We start from the raw sequence: 14073 nt of genomic DNA, 5'->3' as shown, positions 1-14073 counted from the left end.
CAGCGGGCATGCTTGTGCCTGGATATTTACGGGATACATTAGCACCGTACTGCTGTGTTACCTACAGTGTCTCCTTCCATCTCTGCAGCAATCATAGGAGTAGGTACTGTTCTGAGTGCCAGGCTGAATATGTTCCCCTTGCCCCTCGGATCAACTCTCCACCTTGCTCTGTGCCCCGGGAGGCTGAGCCCTACCGATGCCTCACTCAGCTCCCTTGCCCTCTGGATTCTGGTTGGGCTGGGTTGGTGGGAACCACTGGCCAGTGAGCAGGAGATGTGAGGGTGAAGTTGGGGTATTTATTTGGTCGCTGGGGTTGAATGCATCCTGCAGCTCCAGTGTGGTCCCCGTCGTGGCAACTCGGGTACCAGCCCCAGGGCACTGAAGTAGTCTGTGTGGTTTCCTTAATTATCCCCATACTTTCCAACTTTTTTTCTTTATATATATAGAGAGAGTGCGAGCTTGGGGAGTGGCAGAGGGAGAGGGAGAGAGAATCTCAAAAAGGCTCCATGCCCAGCACGGACCCTGATGCGGGGCTGATCTCAAGACCCTGAGATCATGACCTGAACCGAAATCAAGAGTCAGACGCCTAACCGACTGAGCCACCCAGGTGCCCCAATCATGCCCATACCTTTTAAAACAGTCCCTCAGGGAAACTCTATAAATTTAAAGTTGCTGGGTTTGAATGTGCCGTCTGTTTCTTGTTGGGCCCCTGACTGATGCAGTTCACACTGTACCGATGACAGGACCGAAATCCTGGAAGCTTGCACGGTGCAGCACGGTGAGGGTGGTCACGAAGTGGTTAAGCTATGATTCAGACCTGGCGGGTGGGTGTCAGCCCAACCCCGGCATTTGAAACTTGGCCGGCTTACCCACCCCCTAATGACCACACGTAAGAACAAAGGTGAACCACAGCCTGTTCTGCGGACGCAGTGATCTGCCCTCTCCCTGCCTGCCGTGGCTCTTGGCTCACTGCGCCTAGATTTCTGCCTCCTGGCCTCGGCTCTGATAGTCACTAAATGTTTTTCTGGATTAGTAGAGCCTGCACCCTCTTTTGCTTTCCCTTCAGGTCTGGGCTGGTTATTGGTGTCCTCTAAGTTGCAGGTCACCACACCTGCTGGGAGTGGGGCTGGGAACCACTCCAGCAGTTGGTGAGTGCAGGAGACGAGTGTGCTTCTGTCCCCCCCCTCCACTGCCCTGCCAAGGCTCTGAGCTGTTGGAGTTCAGCTCCTATTCCCCTGTGCAAGTCTCAGCATCCTGCCAGGGCCCTGGTGTGCCGAAAATGCTCAGGGAAAGTGGAAGGAGCTGAATAATGTTTGAGTGATGCTGGGACTCAATGCCTGTAGAGGAGACAACGGGCTGTTGTGAGAATATCTATCAGGAGGGACAGTATGAATAACAGGGATTTTGTGTACACAGGGTGGGGATGTGGGTTGTTGATGGCAGTGATTGGGCTATAAAGTGGAAGGAAGGGAGTGTGACTTGTCTACAGAGAGGACAGTGATTGTGTGCTCAGGGCAGAGTTTCCCTGAAAATGCTAGAAGCGCTGTTGCAGAGGGAGCACAGCGCCCCCTTGTGACCATACTTATAACTACAACATATATATTGGGAGCTTCCAACCCACATCCCCACGAGGATCAACCCCCCACCCCAGCCTAACTTCTGCTGCAGCCGTGGCCACAGCTTCCATCCTAGCTTCACCCACAGACATATAGCTCTCTCCCCTACCGAGGGCTACCTTCCCTGCCCTCAGGGTCTTGTGGGCGGGATAGGAGAACAGAGGATGGAGCCAATGTGTATAAAACACAGCCTTTATTGATTTCAAAGAACATCTACCTTGAGTCTCTGGGGGCGTGGTCTGAGAGGCTAGCACCAGGTTGAGCACATTTGTGGGGAGAAGATGGGAGCAAAGCTGTCTGAACCTGGGGGGAGGAGGACTGGGCAGAGGGGGTCTTCTCCTGAAGGCAGTGGGGCCCCAGAGGGTCCCTGCATAGCTCAGGCAGCGGTTGGCATCACCTCCTTCTGCTCCTTGTCACAAGCTCCCTCGCAGGCCTTCAGACCTCCCACGGCTTAGAGACTACTTCCTTCCCACCCCAGAAATCTGGGAGCTCCTCCCCAGGAAATGGAGATTCCCTTTGATCTGCATCCAGCCGGGGCAAGCATCTCCCTCTTCGTGGCCTCCAGGCCTCTGCACCTGCTGTTCTCTCTGCTAGGAAGGGCTTCGCACCTCGCTCAAACATGGCTTCCTCAGCGAAGCCCCGCCTGGGCACCCCCTCCTCCGTGAGCCCCCTAATGTCCCTTTGCATGCAGTAGTTAATTTGCTTGTCTCAAGGTCTGTCTCCCCCCAGGGCTGGCCCTGGCTCCGGGGTGGGAGACTTTTACCCAGGTAGACAGCACAGTGCCCAGCGCTCAGAAAGTCTGCCAGAAATGAAATGGGATAGATGAGTGAATTCAAAGGGGGGGCACCCAGCCCCCGCAGGACCCCTCCACCAGCGCGGGACTGCCCCACCTGTCCCCGTTGGTAGCCCCAGGGCCGCTCCCCAGCCCGCGGTCAGATGGGGGTCATGGTGGGTGCTGACGCGTGCCTCTTGTCATCACCAGAGTCGGAGCCCAGCTCCCCAGCCTCCACCAGCTTGTGGTGGCAGCGGCAGGTGGAGGCCCGGCTGGTGGAGGATGGGAGGCTGCGGCTTTTCGGGGCCTTGCTCTTGGTTATGCCCCGCAGGACCCTGTGGAAAATGAGGTAGCAGATCTCGCAGATGGTGAGCACGATGCAGACGGCAGAGGCCCCGACCATGAAGTAGGTGAAGACCTTCTTCTCGGTGGGCCGGGCGATGTAGCAGTCCACGACGTTGGGGCAGGGCGCCACGTTGGCGCACTGCACCAGGCGCGGCATGCCGAAGCCGTGCCAGAGCGTGTGCAGCACGTACAGGAAGAGGAGCTCGATGACGAGCTTGAAGATGAGGCTGAACAAGTAGGTCCACCACAGGCCGCCGTGCTTCTTGCCCGCGTTGGCGTACAGCTTGGCGCACTGGTCCCCGTGCTTCTGGCGGTGCCGCCGCTCGCGCTCCTCGCGGTAGGCCACGTGCAGGATGACCAGCAGCGAGGGGCACGTGACGAAGATGAGCTGCAGGGCCCAGAGGCGGATGTTGGAAATGGGGAAGAAGTTGTCGTAGCAGACGTTGGTACAGCCCGGCTGCTTCGTGTTGCAGTCGAAGTCCTTCTGCTCGTCCCCCCACACACGCTCGGCGGCCACCACGTACACCAGCACGCGGAAGACGAACACCACCGACAGCCAGATGCGGCCGAACGCCGTGGAGTACTTGTTGACCCCGCTCAGGAGGGCCTGCAGTGTCTTCCAGTCCATGGTGCCTGGCGGGGGTGCCGGCCGCCGTGCCCGCCTGACAGAATAAAAGGGAAAACTGTATGGTCCTGACCGGGTGACGTTTGTTGAGCATTGCCTGCGTGCCAGGCGCTGTTCTCTGAGTTCTTTACGCGGGTGGATCGCGTGACCATCCAATGACCCTTTGAGATCAGGACTTTTTCTTCCCAAGCTACAGGTGGGATACGGGCACAGAGAAGTTAAGTAACCTGCCAAAAGTCCCAGAGCTTGTAGGCGGAAGGAAGGGAATGTGCATTTGCTGAGAAACAATCCCCATTTACGCAGCATTTATGGTGAGCCAGCCACGGAGCTAAAGTTCTGGGCACCATTATGTCCTTTAGTCCTTATAATGACCTCACGAGGTAGGTGCTATTATGCTCCACATTTACAGATGAAGAGAACAGTTGTAAAACACTTAGCACATAGTAAGTGCTCAATAAACGCTGGTCACTCATTGTGAACTCTGGAGAGGGCAAGCCACGCATTTCAAACTACAGCTGGATGCAAGGTTGGGCTGTCGCGGCCAGGGCTGTGCTCTCCACCACCTCCTCTCCCCTCCTGTGCTGGATGCCTGTCCCACGCCAGGTTCTTGCAACTTACTTCATTGATGCCTTGCTACCATCTTGTGAGGGTGGGGGTATGGGCCTGTAGGGGTCAACAGCAGGCCACCCCAAAACGGGCCACTTTGGCATGAAGATTGCTTGCGTTAAAAGCAGTCAAAGCCCATCAGATTCAGGAAAAGCTCTTTACCTCTCTTTCAACTGCCTAGAAGAATTCAGACAGAGGACCTGCTCCAGGAAGAGAGCTATCACCGTAGATAACTACATTTCTATATGAACCAGGTCTGGGAGACAGGGAGGAACCTAGCAAGGCTTGTTTGATCGAAGTCCTCTACATCCCATTGTTTCTGAGTGGCCTGGCAAACATTTGTTTCCCAAATATTTATTCCTTTCCGTCTTCTGTGCATTGTATTACTTCCTTTTGAAGTCCCTGACCCCATTCCCTTCTCTTTCGCTCAGGATGACATATATACCTAATTTTGCCTGTCTTTGGAATTTCCTATCTGTGTGGATTCCCCATACATATGAAATTAAACTAGATTTTCTCCTGTTAATTTGTCTCAAGTCAATTCCGCGAGAAGGACCTTGAAGGACAGAGGAAATTCTTCCACCCCAATAAGCCCCATTCTACAGAGAGGAAACAGGCTTGGAGAGGAGACCTCCCGAAGGTCTCACAGTCAGCAGGTGGTGAAGTTGGGGGACCAGTTCAGGTTGGGGGTGAGTGGGGGATGTAATAATGGCCTGGCTCCTGGCATACCAGATCCAGGGAAACTCTAGAGACAGCCTCCCCTCCCTGTGCCAGAGCTGGGGGGAGCCCTAGCTCCCCCAGCCATGCTGGATGCCAGGGCTTTGCGGTAGGGAGACATACTGTATTCAGGCCCCCGAATCACACATTTTCCTCCCAGTGTTGGAATGACTCAGAGGGTGTGGACGGGTGGGTCTGCATGAGTACATCTAGTGTCTGGGTGCTGCCATGGGTGTGGGAACACGTGTCTCTCCATGTGCGTGTGTGGGCCTGTGTGCACATGTGGGTGCTCTTGGAGCTGGGGTTGTGGCTCTGAGTATGCACGATGCCTCTGGATCCAAACCCTGCATGACTGCTTCTCGCCCCTCTGCTGCTACCGCACTGCTTCAAGCCCCCATCATTCTCGCTGGTATTATTACCATGGCCTCCTCACTGCCTTTCAGGATCCGGTCCTGGGCCCTTAGAGTCCATGAAATTGGATCATGTCACTCACTTATTTAAAACTTTCTATTAGCTTCACGTTATGCTTAGAATTAAACCCCAGATTCTACATTCTTGCCCTCCTCTCTTATTTTCTCACCCCGATTCTCTCTGCTCTGGCCACACTGGGAGATCTGGGGGTTCTGCAATTATTCCTGCTGCCTGGAATGCTCTTTCTCCAGAACCCTGTATGGCTGGGTCTTTCTCATCACTGAGGTCTCTGCTTAAACATCATCTTAGTGGCCTCTACAGATTAATCTGTTTCTAGGAACCCAGGCTCTCCTGGTCACTCCACTCCTGGCCCTTTTATTTTCTTCCTTGAATTTAATCACCATTTGAAATTAAAATATTTGTTATTATTATTATCATTATTATTTATTCTTACTTATCATCTGTCTCCCTTACTAGAATGTCAGCTCTGTCTTGCTGCTTTATATTTAGTGCCTAGTGCTTGGCACATTGGAGACACTCATAAATGCTGGGTGAATACACAAATGCATGCTGACTTCTCAGACAGGCAGCTTGGAGGGAAGGGCTGTGAGGTGTGGGCAGGAAGCCCCAGGAACAATCTGGACAAGGTGGCTTGCAGGAAGGACTTCCCCACCCTGGAGAGACGGAGAAAGCACAATTGCTTCTCAACACCTCTGCTCTCCTGATGCCTCTTCTCTGGGAATCTCCAACAGGATGGTGTGACTGAAGAAGACCTCATCCCAGGAGACCCTCCGCTTCTCCCCCACTTGCTCCTCTGAGACCTGGCTTTTGGGGAGGGGCAGTGGAATGTGATTTGAGCACCCATGGTAGCTGGATTCCAGCCTCCGCTCCACCATTTATTAGCCAGGAGACTTCCAAGAATTCCTTGATAGTTTTAACCTCCATTCCTTATCTCTAAAGGGAAAGAATTCCTACTTTCTTGAGCTGTTGTAAGAAACGTTAAAACCATTCCCTCCCCAGCCAACACTCACCTGGTGGGAGTTCAAAAATACTGAAGTGGTGGTTGGAGCCCTCGTCTGTCTGCCAGCCCTTGGAGAAGAGGGGCCCTGTCACCGGACACCCATCAGGGTGCAGCCCCCTTCCCCACGTTCCACCTTCCGGTCCTGTCTGTCCAGTCTCTGACACACCCCAGGGGACTCGACTCACCTGCAAAGAATTTCCCTCCAAGCCCAGAACCGGGACTGGTGGAGCCAGTCTGATTACCCGCAGCTGGCCCCCAACACCACCTCCCAGCCGTTCGCTTTTTCCTAGCCCGGGGAACAAGGCTCGCCGAGCTGTCGCCACGCTCCAGAAAGCCACCACTCTGACCCCCCGCCCCAACTTACCTTCCTCCTCCACCGGCCCCACCCCCTTCCCCAGTTTTCCCTCCATCCCGGGCAGCTTGCAAGTTTGCAGACGTGGGAGGGGGGTGTCCCGGAGCCTTTCAGCCCCTGGAGCGCCCACCTCGCCCAGAATCGAGGGGCGAGAAGGCAGTGGGGGTGCTGGGGGAGACCCCTGCACCTCTTCCCTCCCCCAACCCCGCCCGGGGTCGCCCGGGTCCCGGGGCCCCCGCCCCGCACTCACTGGGAGCCCGCGTCCGGGAGCCCCGCGCGTGCGTGTATGAGCGGGGCCAGGTGCTGGGGAGACCCCTGCCCTCTTCCTCCCCCAGCCGCCGGGGTCGCCCGGGTCCCGGGGCCCCCGCCCCGCACTCACTGGGAGCCCGCGTCCGGGAGCCCCGCGCGGCGGCGGGGAGGCGGGAGCCCGGCTCTGCGGCGGCTCGGAGGAGGGACGGTCGGGGAGGAGCCTGGGCGCCCGCCCGGCCGCGGGGGGTCCGCGTCTAGTGCCGCCGCCACCCGCTGCCGGGGCGGCCTTCCGAGCGTCCCGTCGCTGCTCCGAGCCTCGGTTTCTTCGTGTGGGAAATGGGGGCATCGGTGGCCATGGGCAGGGCTGTGGCGAAGGCTCCAATGAGATCAGGGGAGGCGTTCTAACCTGCGAAGTGCCGTGGCCCGGGACCGCCTGCAATCCTGACTCGCCCACACGCGTTACCACGGCTACCGTGGCCGCGCCCTGCGGGTCACTGTTCCCGCCCGGCGTCCGGCCTGGACCCGGCTCGGGGGCACTGTGGGGGTCTGCCCTCCCGGCACGACGGCCCTCCACGGCGGCGCCCGGCTCAGACGCTGTGTCCTCCAACCCTGTGGAGAACCAGGTGGGGAGCAGACTCTGCGTCCACCCTGGAAGGGGCAGGGCGAATCCGGTGCCTGGGAAGGAGATGGGGGGATCCTTTGTCCAGGGGTGAGGGCGGGATGGAGAGTGGTCGTTGCCTGAGTTATGACAAGGGGCAGATCCTGCGGGAGAGGGGTAGGGGTGTTGGGGGCAGAGAGAGCCTTTGCCCTAGACATTCTGCGGAAGGAGGCGCGCCTGAAGCTGGGCTGCAGCTGGGCTGGGCTCTGCGGACAAGAACGCTTTGTCTTAGTTATTAATGTGCTATGACAAGGAGCCTTCCCAGCCTCCTTGGAGAAACCCCAGCGTTTCTGGCCTCCCTGGGAGTCCCGGGATCTTAGTCACCTTGGGGGCCCCGAGCCCTCAGTCTCTACAGAGATGGTATTGCTAACACAAGGGTGACTGTACCTGGCACTTTCCCAGGACTGTTCCGGTTCACACCTGTGGCCCCAGTGTAATTAACATCAAAAATGCCCCCAAACCTGGGAAGATCAGTCACATGATCACCCTACCTACTACTCATTGTGATAGAGAACTAACCCTGCATTGGGTGCCCAGAGACATCTGCGTGCCAGGCATGGCCCGAAGATTGTTTCATCCTCACAGCACCGGATGAGGAAGGCATGATCCTTCCTGATTTTAAGAATGAGAAAACCAAGGTACAGAGAAGTTAGGTGACTTGCCCAGGGCCACACAGATAATAAGGAGCAGAGCCAGCTCTGGGTCTCAGCCACGTGGTTTCTGGATAGCTCAAAGCCACAGGGCAGAGACCATCTTTGACTCATTGGGTCATGGCCACTGAAAATTGTTGCTGAGGCTCAGTGCTGGGGGGGGGGGGGCTTTGGGTATGTGTAGTGCGGGGGGGACGTGTGAGTTTGACAGTGTCCTGTGAGGGTCCAGGACTCGGCCATCTGCTCCCTACCACCTGTTGCTCTCCAGCATTTCAGAGCAAACGTGCTCCCCACATTCTTATTTTGAACAATATTTCCATCCCTATAGCGTGTCGCAAAGGCGGCCCTGTCAAGGTCACCACGGACCTCCATGATGCTAAATCCAATAGTCATGTCTCTGTCCCCACCCTCCTGGGCCGACAAAAGCACCTGACACCATTGACCACTTCTTCCTCCTCAAAACACTTTCTTCCTTTGGCTTCCTTGACATCACCCTCCCAGTTTCCTCGTGACTTGGAGGCCTCACATGCTAGTGTCCAATGTGGGCATGTCCCAGGACTCGGCCTCTTCTCTCCTGTGTGAACTCACCCAGTCTGGGGCTTTCTATACTCTCCACCACTGACGAGTCCCACATTTCTGGTGCTGCTCCTGACTTCTCCCTGAAGGGCTGCCCACCTGACCACCGGGTTTCCAGTTACTTGGTTTTCCTTCCTGAGATCAATTATCCATCTTTGACTGTATAGATACTCTTCTTTCAACACTTACCCAAGGGAGGTATGCTATGCACATGGTTCCGCACTCTGCTATTTTTTAAAAAGATTTTATTCATCTATTTATTTGGGGGGGAAGGGGCAGAGGGAGAGGGAGGGAATTTCCAGCAGATTCCACACGGAGCATGGAGCCCTAGGCGGTCACCCCGAGATCGTGACCTGAGCTGAAACCAAGGGTTGGACACTTCCCCGACTGAACCACCCAGGTGCTCCCTTTGCTATTTTTTTTTAAAGATTTTATTTATTTATATGACAGAGAGAGAGAGGGAACACAAGCAGGGGGAGTGGGAGAGGAAGAAGCAGGCTCCCAGTGGAGGAGCCCGATGTGGGGCTCGATCCCAGGACCCTGGGATCACGCCCTGAGCCGAAGGCAGACGCTTAACGACTGAGCCACCCAGGCGCCCCCCCTTGCTATTTTTATTTAACAAAATCTAGGACATTTTCCCTCTATCGGTAGATATAGAACCACCTCATTTTTTCTCATAAAACAGCTGACTAGTATTCTATTTCTCCCATCAGTAGATGTAGACCTGTCTCTTTAAAGAAAAAAAAACCCAAACAGCTAATAGTATGTATACTATAATATACTTAATCAGTCCCATATTGATGAAAATTAAGGCAGCTTCTAATCGTATATTTCCTTCTTTCTATTATAAGCACCCCTGCAATAAATATCCTTGGACAAACATCATTTAACACATTTTAAAATTAGGTCTGTAGTATATATTCCTAGAAGTGGAATTTTGGGTTAAAGTTGTATGCTCATTTGTACTTTTCATAGATAATGCCACAACTTCTCCACAGGTGGATTAGTTGAGGCTGCCACCGGACATGAGGGCCTGTTTCCCCATCTCCTGGCCCGTGTGGAGTGTTCTCTCCCTGTGCAATCTTTGCCAGTGGTCTCATTATACTTCTGTTTGGCATTTCTCTTATCATGAGTGAAGATGAGCGTCTTTCGATATACTCAGCATCCACTGTGTTTGTCTTTCTGTCAATTGTCCTTTGTTTTTGCCCATTTTTCTACCGGATGGTTGCCTTTTAAATTATTGGTTTCTTAGGAGCTCTTTATATATTCAAGAAAGAAGCCCTCTGTGTCTGATACAAATAAAAAAGATCTCTCCCTCCCAGTTTCCCACTTGTATTTTGACTTTGCATCTGGAGTTTTTGCCACGCACACTTGAAACATTTTTGATGTCACATTTATCAGTCTTCTCTTTTATGGCTTCTGGGCTTGGTCATAATTAGAAATGTCTTCCCCACTCTGAGAGCTGAAAAAGTTTTCCTCCCATGCTTTCTCCTAGCTAAAGTAGTACTTCAGTGTTTTAAATCAGATCGTCGTCACTCCCCTATGAAATCCTTGCAGTGACTTACCGTTGCTCTTAGACTAACACCCACTCTCCTGACACCGGCCCACAAAGTTCCGAGCCACCTGCTCCCACACTGGCTTCCATTCCGTTCCACAGACAAGCCACGTCCAGTCCAGTCGCCTGGCCTTTGCCATTGCTTCTTCCTCTGCCTGCACTGCTCTTCACCTGGTATTCCCCGGCACCCCCTGTGAAGCCACCTCGCCCGCTTCCTCAGCAGTCGCGCTCAGAACATTCCCTGAAATTCCCTCGGAGAGAGCAGCGAGCTTGCCGGGGGCACTCCTGCGGCACCTGCAGGACTCAGAGGCTCAGTGATTGTTTGCAGAGTTCATCTTGGGAGCACATGAAGTTATGCGTTAGAACTGTCTGGTGTGTGCGACTGGGTAGTGGGGTGTTAATGGGGTAGCGTGGGGAGTAGGCAGGTGGTTGTGAATGGGTATGATTTTGCAGAGGTGGCTGGTAGGGTTTTGTGAGGTTGTGTGCGTGTGTGGTTGTGTATGAGGTGGTGTCTCTGTGTATGGTTGGGTTATTTGGCTCTGGTGACCGGGTGATTTTATGGCCTAGGTCCTCTCGTTCTGACCTTGCCGGCACTGCTCCCTCGCTCCTGACAGCAGGCAGTGCCTCCAACAACTGGCCTTCGCTTTTTCCGGAGGGATCTGGAAGAGACCCCACTCAGAAAGAGGCTGTGAGGCTGCTGTCCCACTTCCAAGTTCTGCTCCCTGAGCAAGGGAATGTGTGGGAGGCCATGTAGGCCATCCCCTCGCCTCGGGGCAAGGCTGTGTCGTGCCAGGGCTTGGAAGCTGCCCAGGCCACCCACACTCCGTTCAGGGCCTACACCTGGTCTCTGGGGGTGGCAGGCTCTAAGCCTGGCCCTGTGCTTCTTCCGGCCCACACCTTGGCACGGGCCGGTCTTATTCCCAGGTTGCCCCTTGTGTCTGGCATGCCTCAGGCAGGGGCTTCCCTCTCTGGTCGGGGTTTTGCTAGTGTTTGCATATGTGCCCTGGCCCTCCTTGGGCCTCAAGGCCCCCTCTTCCCTTGAGCAGAGTGGGGCAGGCAGAACCCACTGGGAAGCAGGTCGGGTGGAAGGATGGGGGCTTTCCAGCCATGCTCCAGCGTGTCCGGGGCTGTGGGTAGGAAGGAAGAGCTCTCCCAGGATCCAGGCTAAAATGTGGCTTTCCTTCCAAGACGCCGAGAGTTACTTGGAACTCCTGCCCACACATCCGCCACCAGAGGTCACACATGGCTTTTCTGAGTTACTGTCGAGCTTCAAGCATTCCACATGTGCCCTGAATCCCACCCCTTCTCACCCACCCTGGACCTCACTCACCCCCTCTTTCTCCTCCACCTTCTTCCTTCTGCTCTTTACTGCATCTTTCCCTTTACAGTAAATGCGCGGGTCCTTCCCTGTCCCAGAAACGAACAAGCCTCCCTCACCCCACTTCTTCAGCATCTGCCGCATCTTCCACTGCTTTGGAGTCAGACTCCTTAGAAGAGTTGTCTTGATGTTGAATCTCCATCCGTTCTCTGCATCCCTCTCTGAGCTCACTCTCAGGGAGGCCTTTGCTTAGTGCGGTCCACCGGGACCCTCTTGCTGGGGCTCCCAAGCCTGGGTCTCCGCACTCCCGGCCGCAACTGGTCGCCAGGACGTCACACTCTCCTGACTTTTCTTCCTTTCTGCTTTTTCTTTCTCTGTCTCCTTCGTGGATCCTCCAGATCTCCCTGACTTTGAAGTACTGGGGTGCCCTGGGGCTCAGTCCTCGGCTCTTTCTCTTCTCTGTCCCCACTCACTGTCTTGACAATGTCATCCAGTCTCAGGATTTAAAATATCAGAATTAGGCTGACAATGCCAAGTGCTTATCTCCAGCCAGGCCACCCCCCTGAACTCTGGGCTCACATGCTCAGAGGCTACTCCACATCTCCTGTGGGCATCCAGTAGGTATCGTAAACTTACCCGGTGCCACATTAAACTCCTGCTTTATTAGGATTGTCAGATTTAGAACCAAAGCAAGCAAGCAAACAAAAACCCCCAAAACAAAACAGAACGCAAAAGCATGGGCTCTGTTAAATTTAAATTTCAGATAGCACATGGGACTTACTTATACTAAAAAAACTAACCTATTCTTTATTTGAAATTAAAATTGAGCTAGGAGTCCTGATTTTAACCGACACCCTGCTCCCTATATCCCTCTCCCATCTTTCTCCAGCCTTTACTCATCCAGATGAGTAAGTGGCAGTTGTACTCATCTACTCGTTAAGGCCCCAAACTTAAGAGTCATTGTTGACTCTTTTTATTTTTACCCCACGTTCACTGCCACCGAATCATTTTGGTGCTACTTTCAAAATGTTTTCGAAATCCGGCCACTTCTCACTGACTCTACTAGTGTTATCCTAGTAACATCAAAGCCACAGATAATTTCTTCCCTGTATTATTGCAGGTGTCTTATAACTGAGGGCCCTCTTTATCCTTTGCCCCCATGCATCTATTGTAAACACAGCCACCAAGGGGATCATGCCCCCCCCCCTTTGTCCCCAAGGTGCTCCCCTGGCTTTCTGCTCACTCAGAGTGACAGCCAGAGGTATGGGGATGGCCTGTACGACCCCGTGTCAGCTGGTCCTTCTCGGGCCTCATCTGAACACTCTGGCCTCTTGGCTCTCTTGCTGCACAGCCTCTCTGGCTTCTCTGCTGTCCGTGGTGTGCCTGGGCTCTTCCGCAGCCTTCACGCCCATGTTCCTGCTTTTCCTTTCATCTGGCACACTTTCCCCCAACTCTGCACGGACTTCCCCGGCCTCCCCATCCAAAGTTGGTCTCCCCACACTCTCTCCTCCTGCTTCATGTTTCTCCTTGGCAAGTACGATCATGTAAGGTATTGTACATTTTGCTTATTCTTGTTAATGGTTTCTCCCATCACTAGAATCTGTGAGGACAGCCATTTTTGGGGGGTCTGTTGTGTCCTCTGCTGTATTCCCAGTGTCTAATACAGGACCTGGCACTTTGTGGACAAAGTCCTTGCCAAATGAGTGAATAAACCCATCATGCAGAATAAGGCCCCATCCCAGGCTGACACAGAGCTGCTGTTTGAGCAGGTCCTTCTAGCTTAGTATCCCACCCACCTACCCTCTAGAAGTCTTTCCCTGACCACCTGCCTCCTCCAGGGAGCCTTCCCTGACTGAGTCTCATCTCTTTCCCCTCCCTTCTGCCAGCAGGCCCAAATCCCTGGTCTGGTACTCAAGGGGCAAGTGGGCTGTGTGGCTGGGTCTGTCTTCACCCGGCCTCCCCTCTCTCATGGGAAGAGGCTCTTCGCCTGAGATGTCCTTTGAGCTACAAGGGTGTGGGCATCTGGGCAGCTGGGGAAGCCAGCCTGGGGTGAAGCGTGTGCCAGATTCCTGAAATCAGCCTGCCCCCTGCACTGTGGGAGCTCCTGGAGCCTTGATTCTGGGTGGAAGAGGGGCTGGGCACTGGGCATCAGGGATTAGAGCCTAGATGGGGTCTGGGCTGCAGGGTCATGTTTCCTGAACTCGCTGTTCCTACCGATTGGGGAGGTCCTGACATCGGTGCCCGAGTTGGTGATTTCCCATTGGCTGAGCTGGGAAGCACAAGAAGGGAAGCAGGTTGGGAGAAGCAGAAAGAAATGATAAGGTCATTGTGTCCAGAGTTGGCTAAGTGATATGTGTGTTTGTAAATGAGATTCCAGTGCAGCCATTTTGACAAGAGCATCAGAACATTCTGGCATGACTTGTAAAAGCCCCCCCACCTTTTTTCTTATGATGCAAGGATACACCGGGCAGTGTCACTCCATCCCACACTCCGTCCCCGAGCTTCACCGAGTGCCCAACACAGCCCATCCCAGAGCCTCGGGGATGGGACGTGGCTCAGCATTGGTTGTTTTCACACAACTGAATTTTCCTTTGCATCCAAA

General features: G+C 54.3%; 1 protein-coding gene across 1 annotated transcript; it reads right to left on the bottom strand.

Annotated features, from left to right (window-relative positions):
- Positions 1 to 678: 678 nt before the first annotated feature.
- Positions 679 to 6328, bottom strand: GJB3 (gap junction protein beta 3). The gene is made up of 2 exons (XM_008694425.2): positions 6124 to 6328; positions 679 to 3395 (listed from the first exon to the last, which is right to left on the bottom strand). Exon 2 carries the CDS (start codon positions 3359 to 3361, stop codon positions 2549 to 2551), a length of 813 nt encoding a protein of 270 aa, XP_008692647.1. The 5' UTR covers positions 3362 to 3395; positions 6124 to 6328; the 3' UTR covers positions 679 to 2548.
- Positions 6329 to 14073: the final 7745 nt, after the last annotated feature.

This window comes from Ursus maritimus, unplaced genomic scaffold (assembly GCF_017311325.1).
Source record: "Ursus maritimus isolate PB19 unplaced genomic scaffold, ASM1731132v1 scaffold_32, whole genome shotgun sequence".
Lineage (NCBI taxonomy): Eukaryota > Metazoa > Chordata > Mammalia > Carnivora > Ursidae > Ursus > Ursus maritimus.
The sequence above is the reverse complement of the archived record's forward strand: the minus strand, read 5'-3'. Positions and strand labels throughout refer to the sequence as shown.

Bases quoted from the DNA above. Each gene is read 5' to 3' on its own strand.
- GJB3 (XM_008694425.2), bottom strand. From the start codon at position 3,361: ATGGACTGGAAGACACTGCAGGCCCTCCTGAGCGGGGTCAACAAGTAC.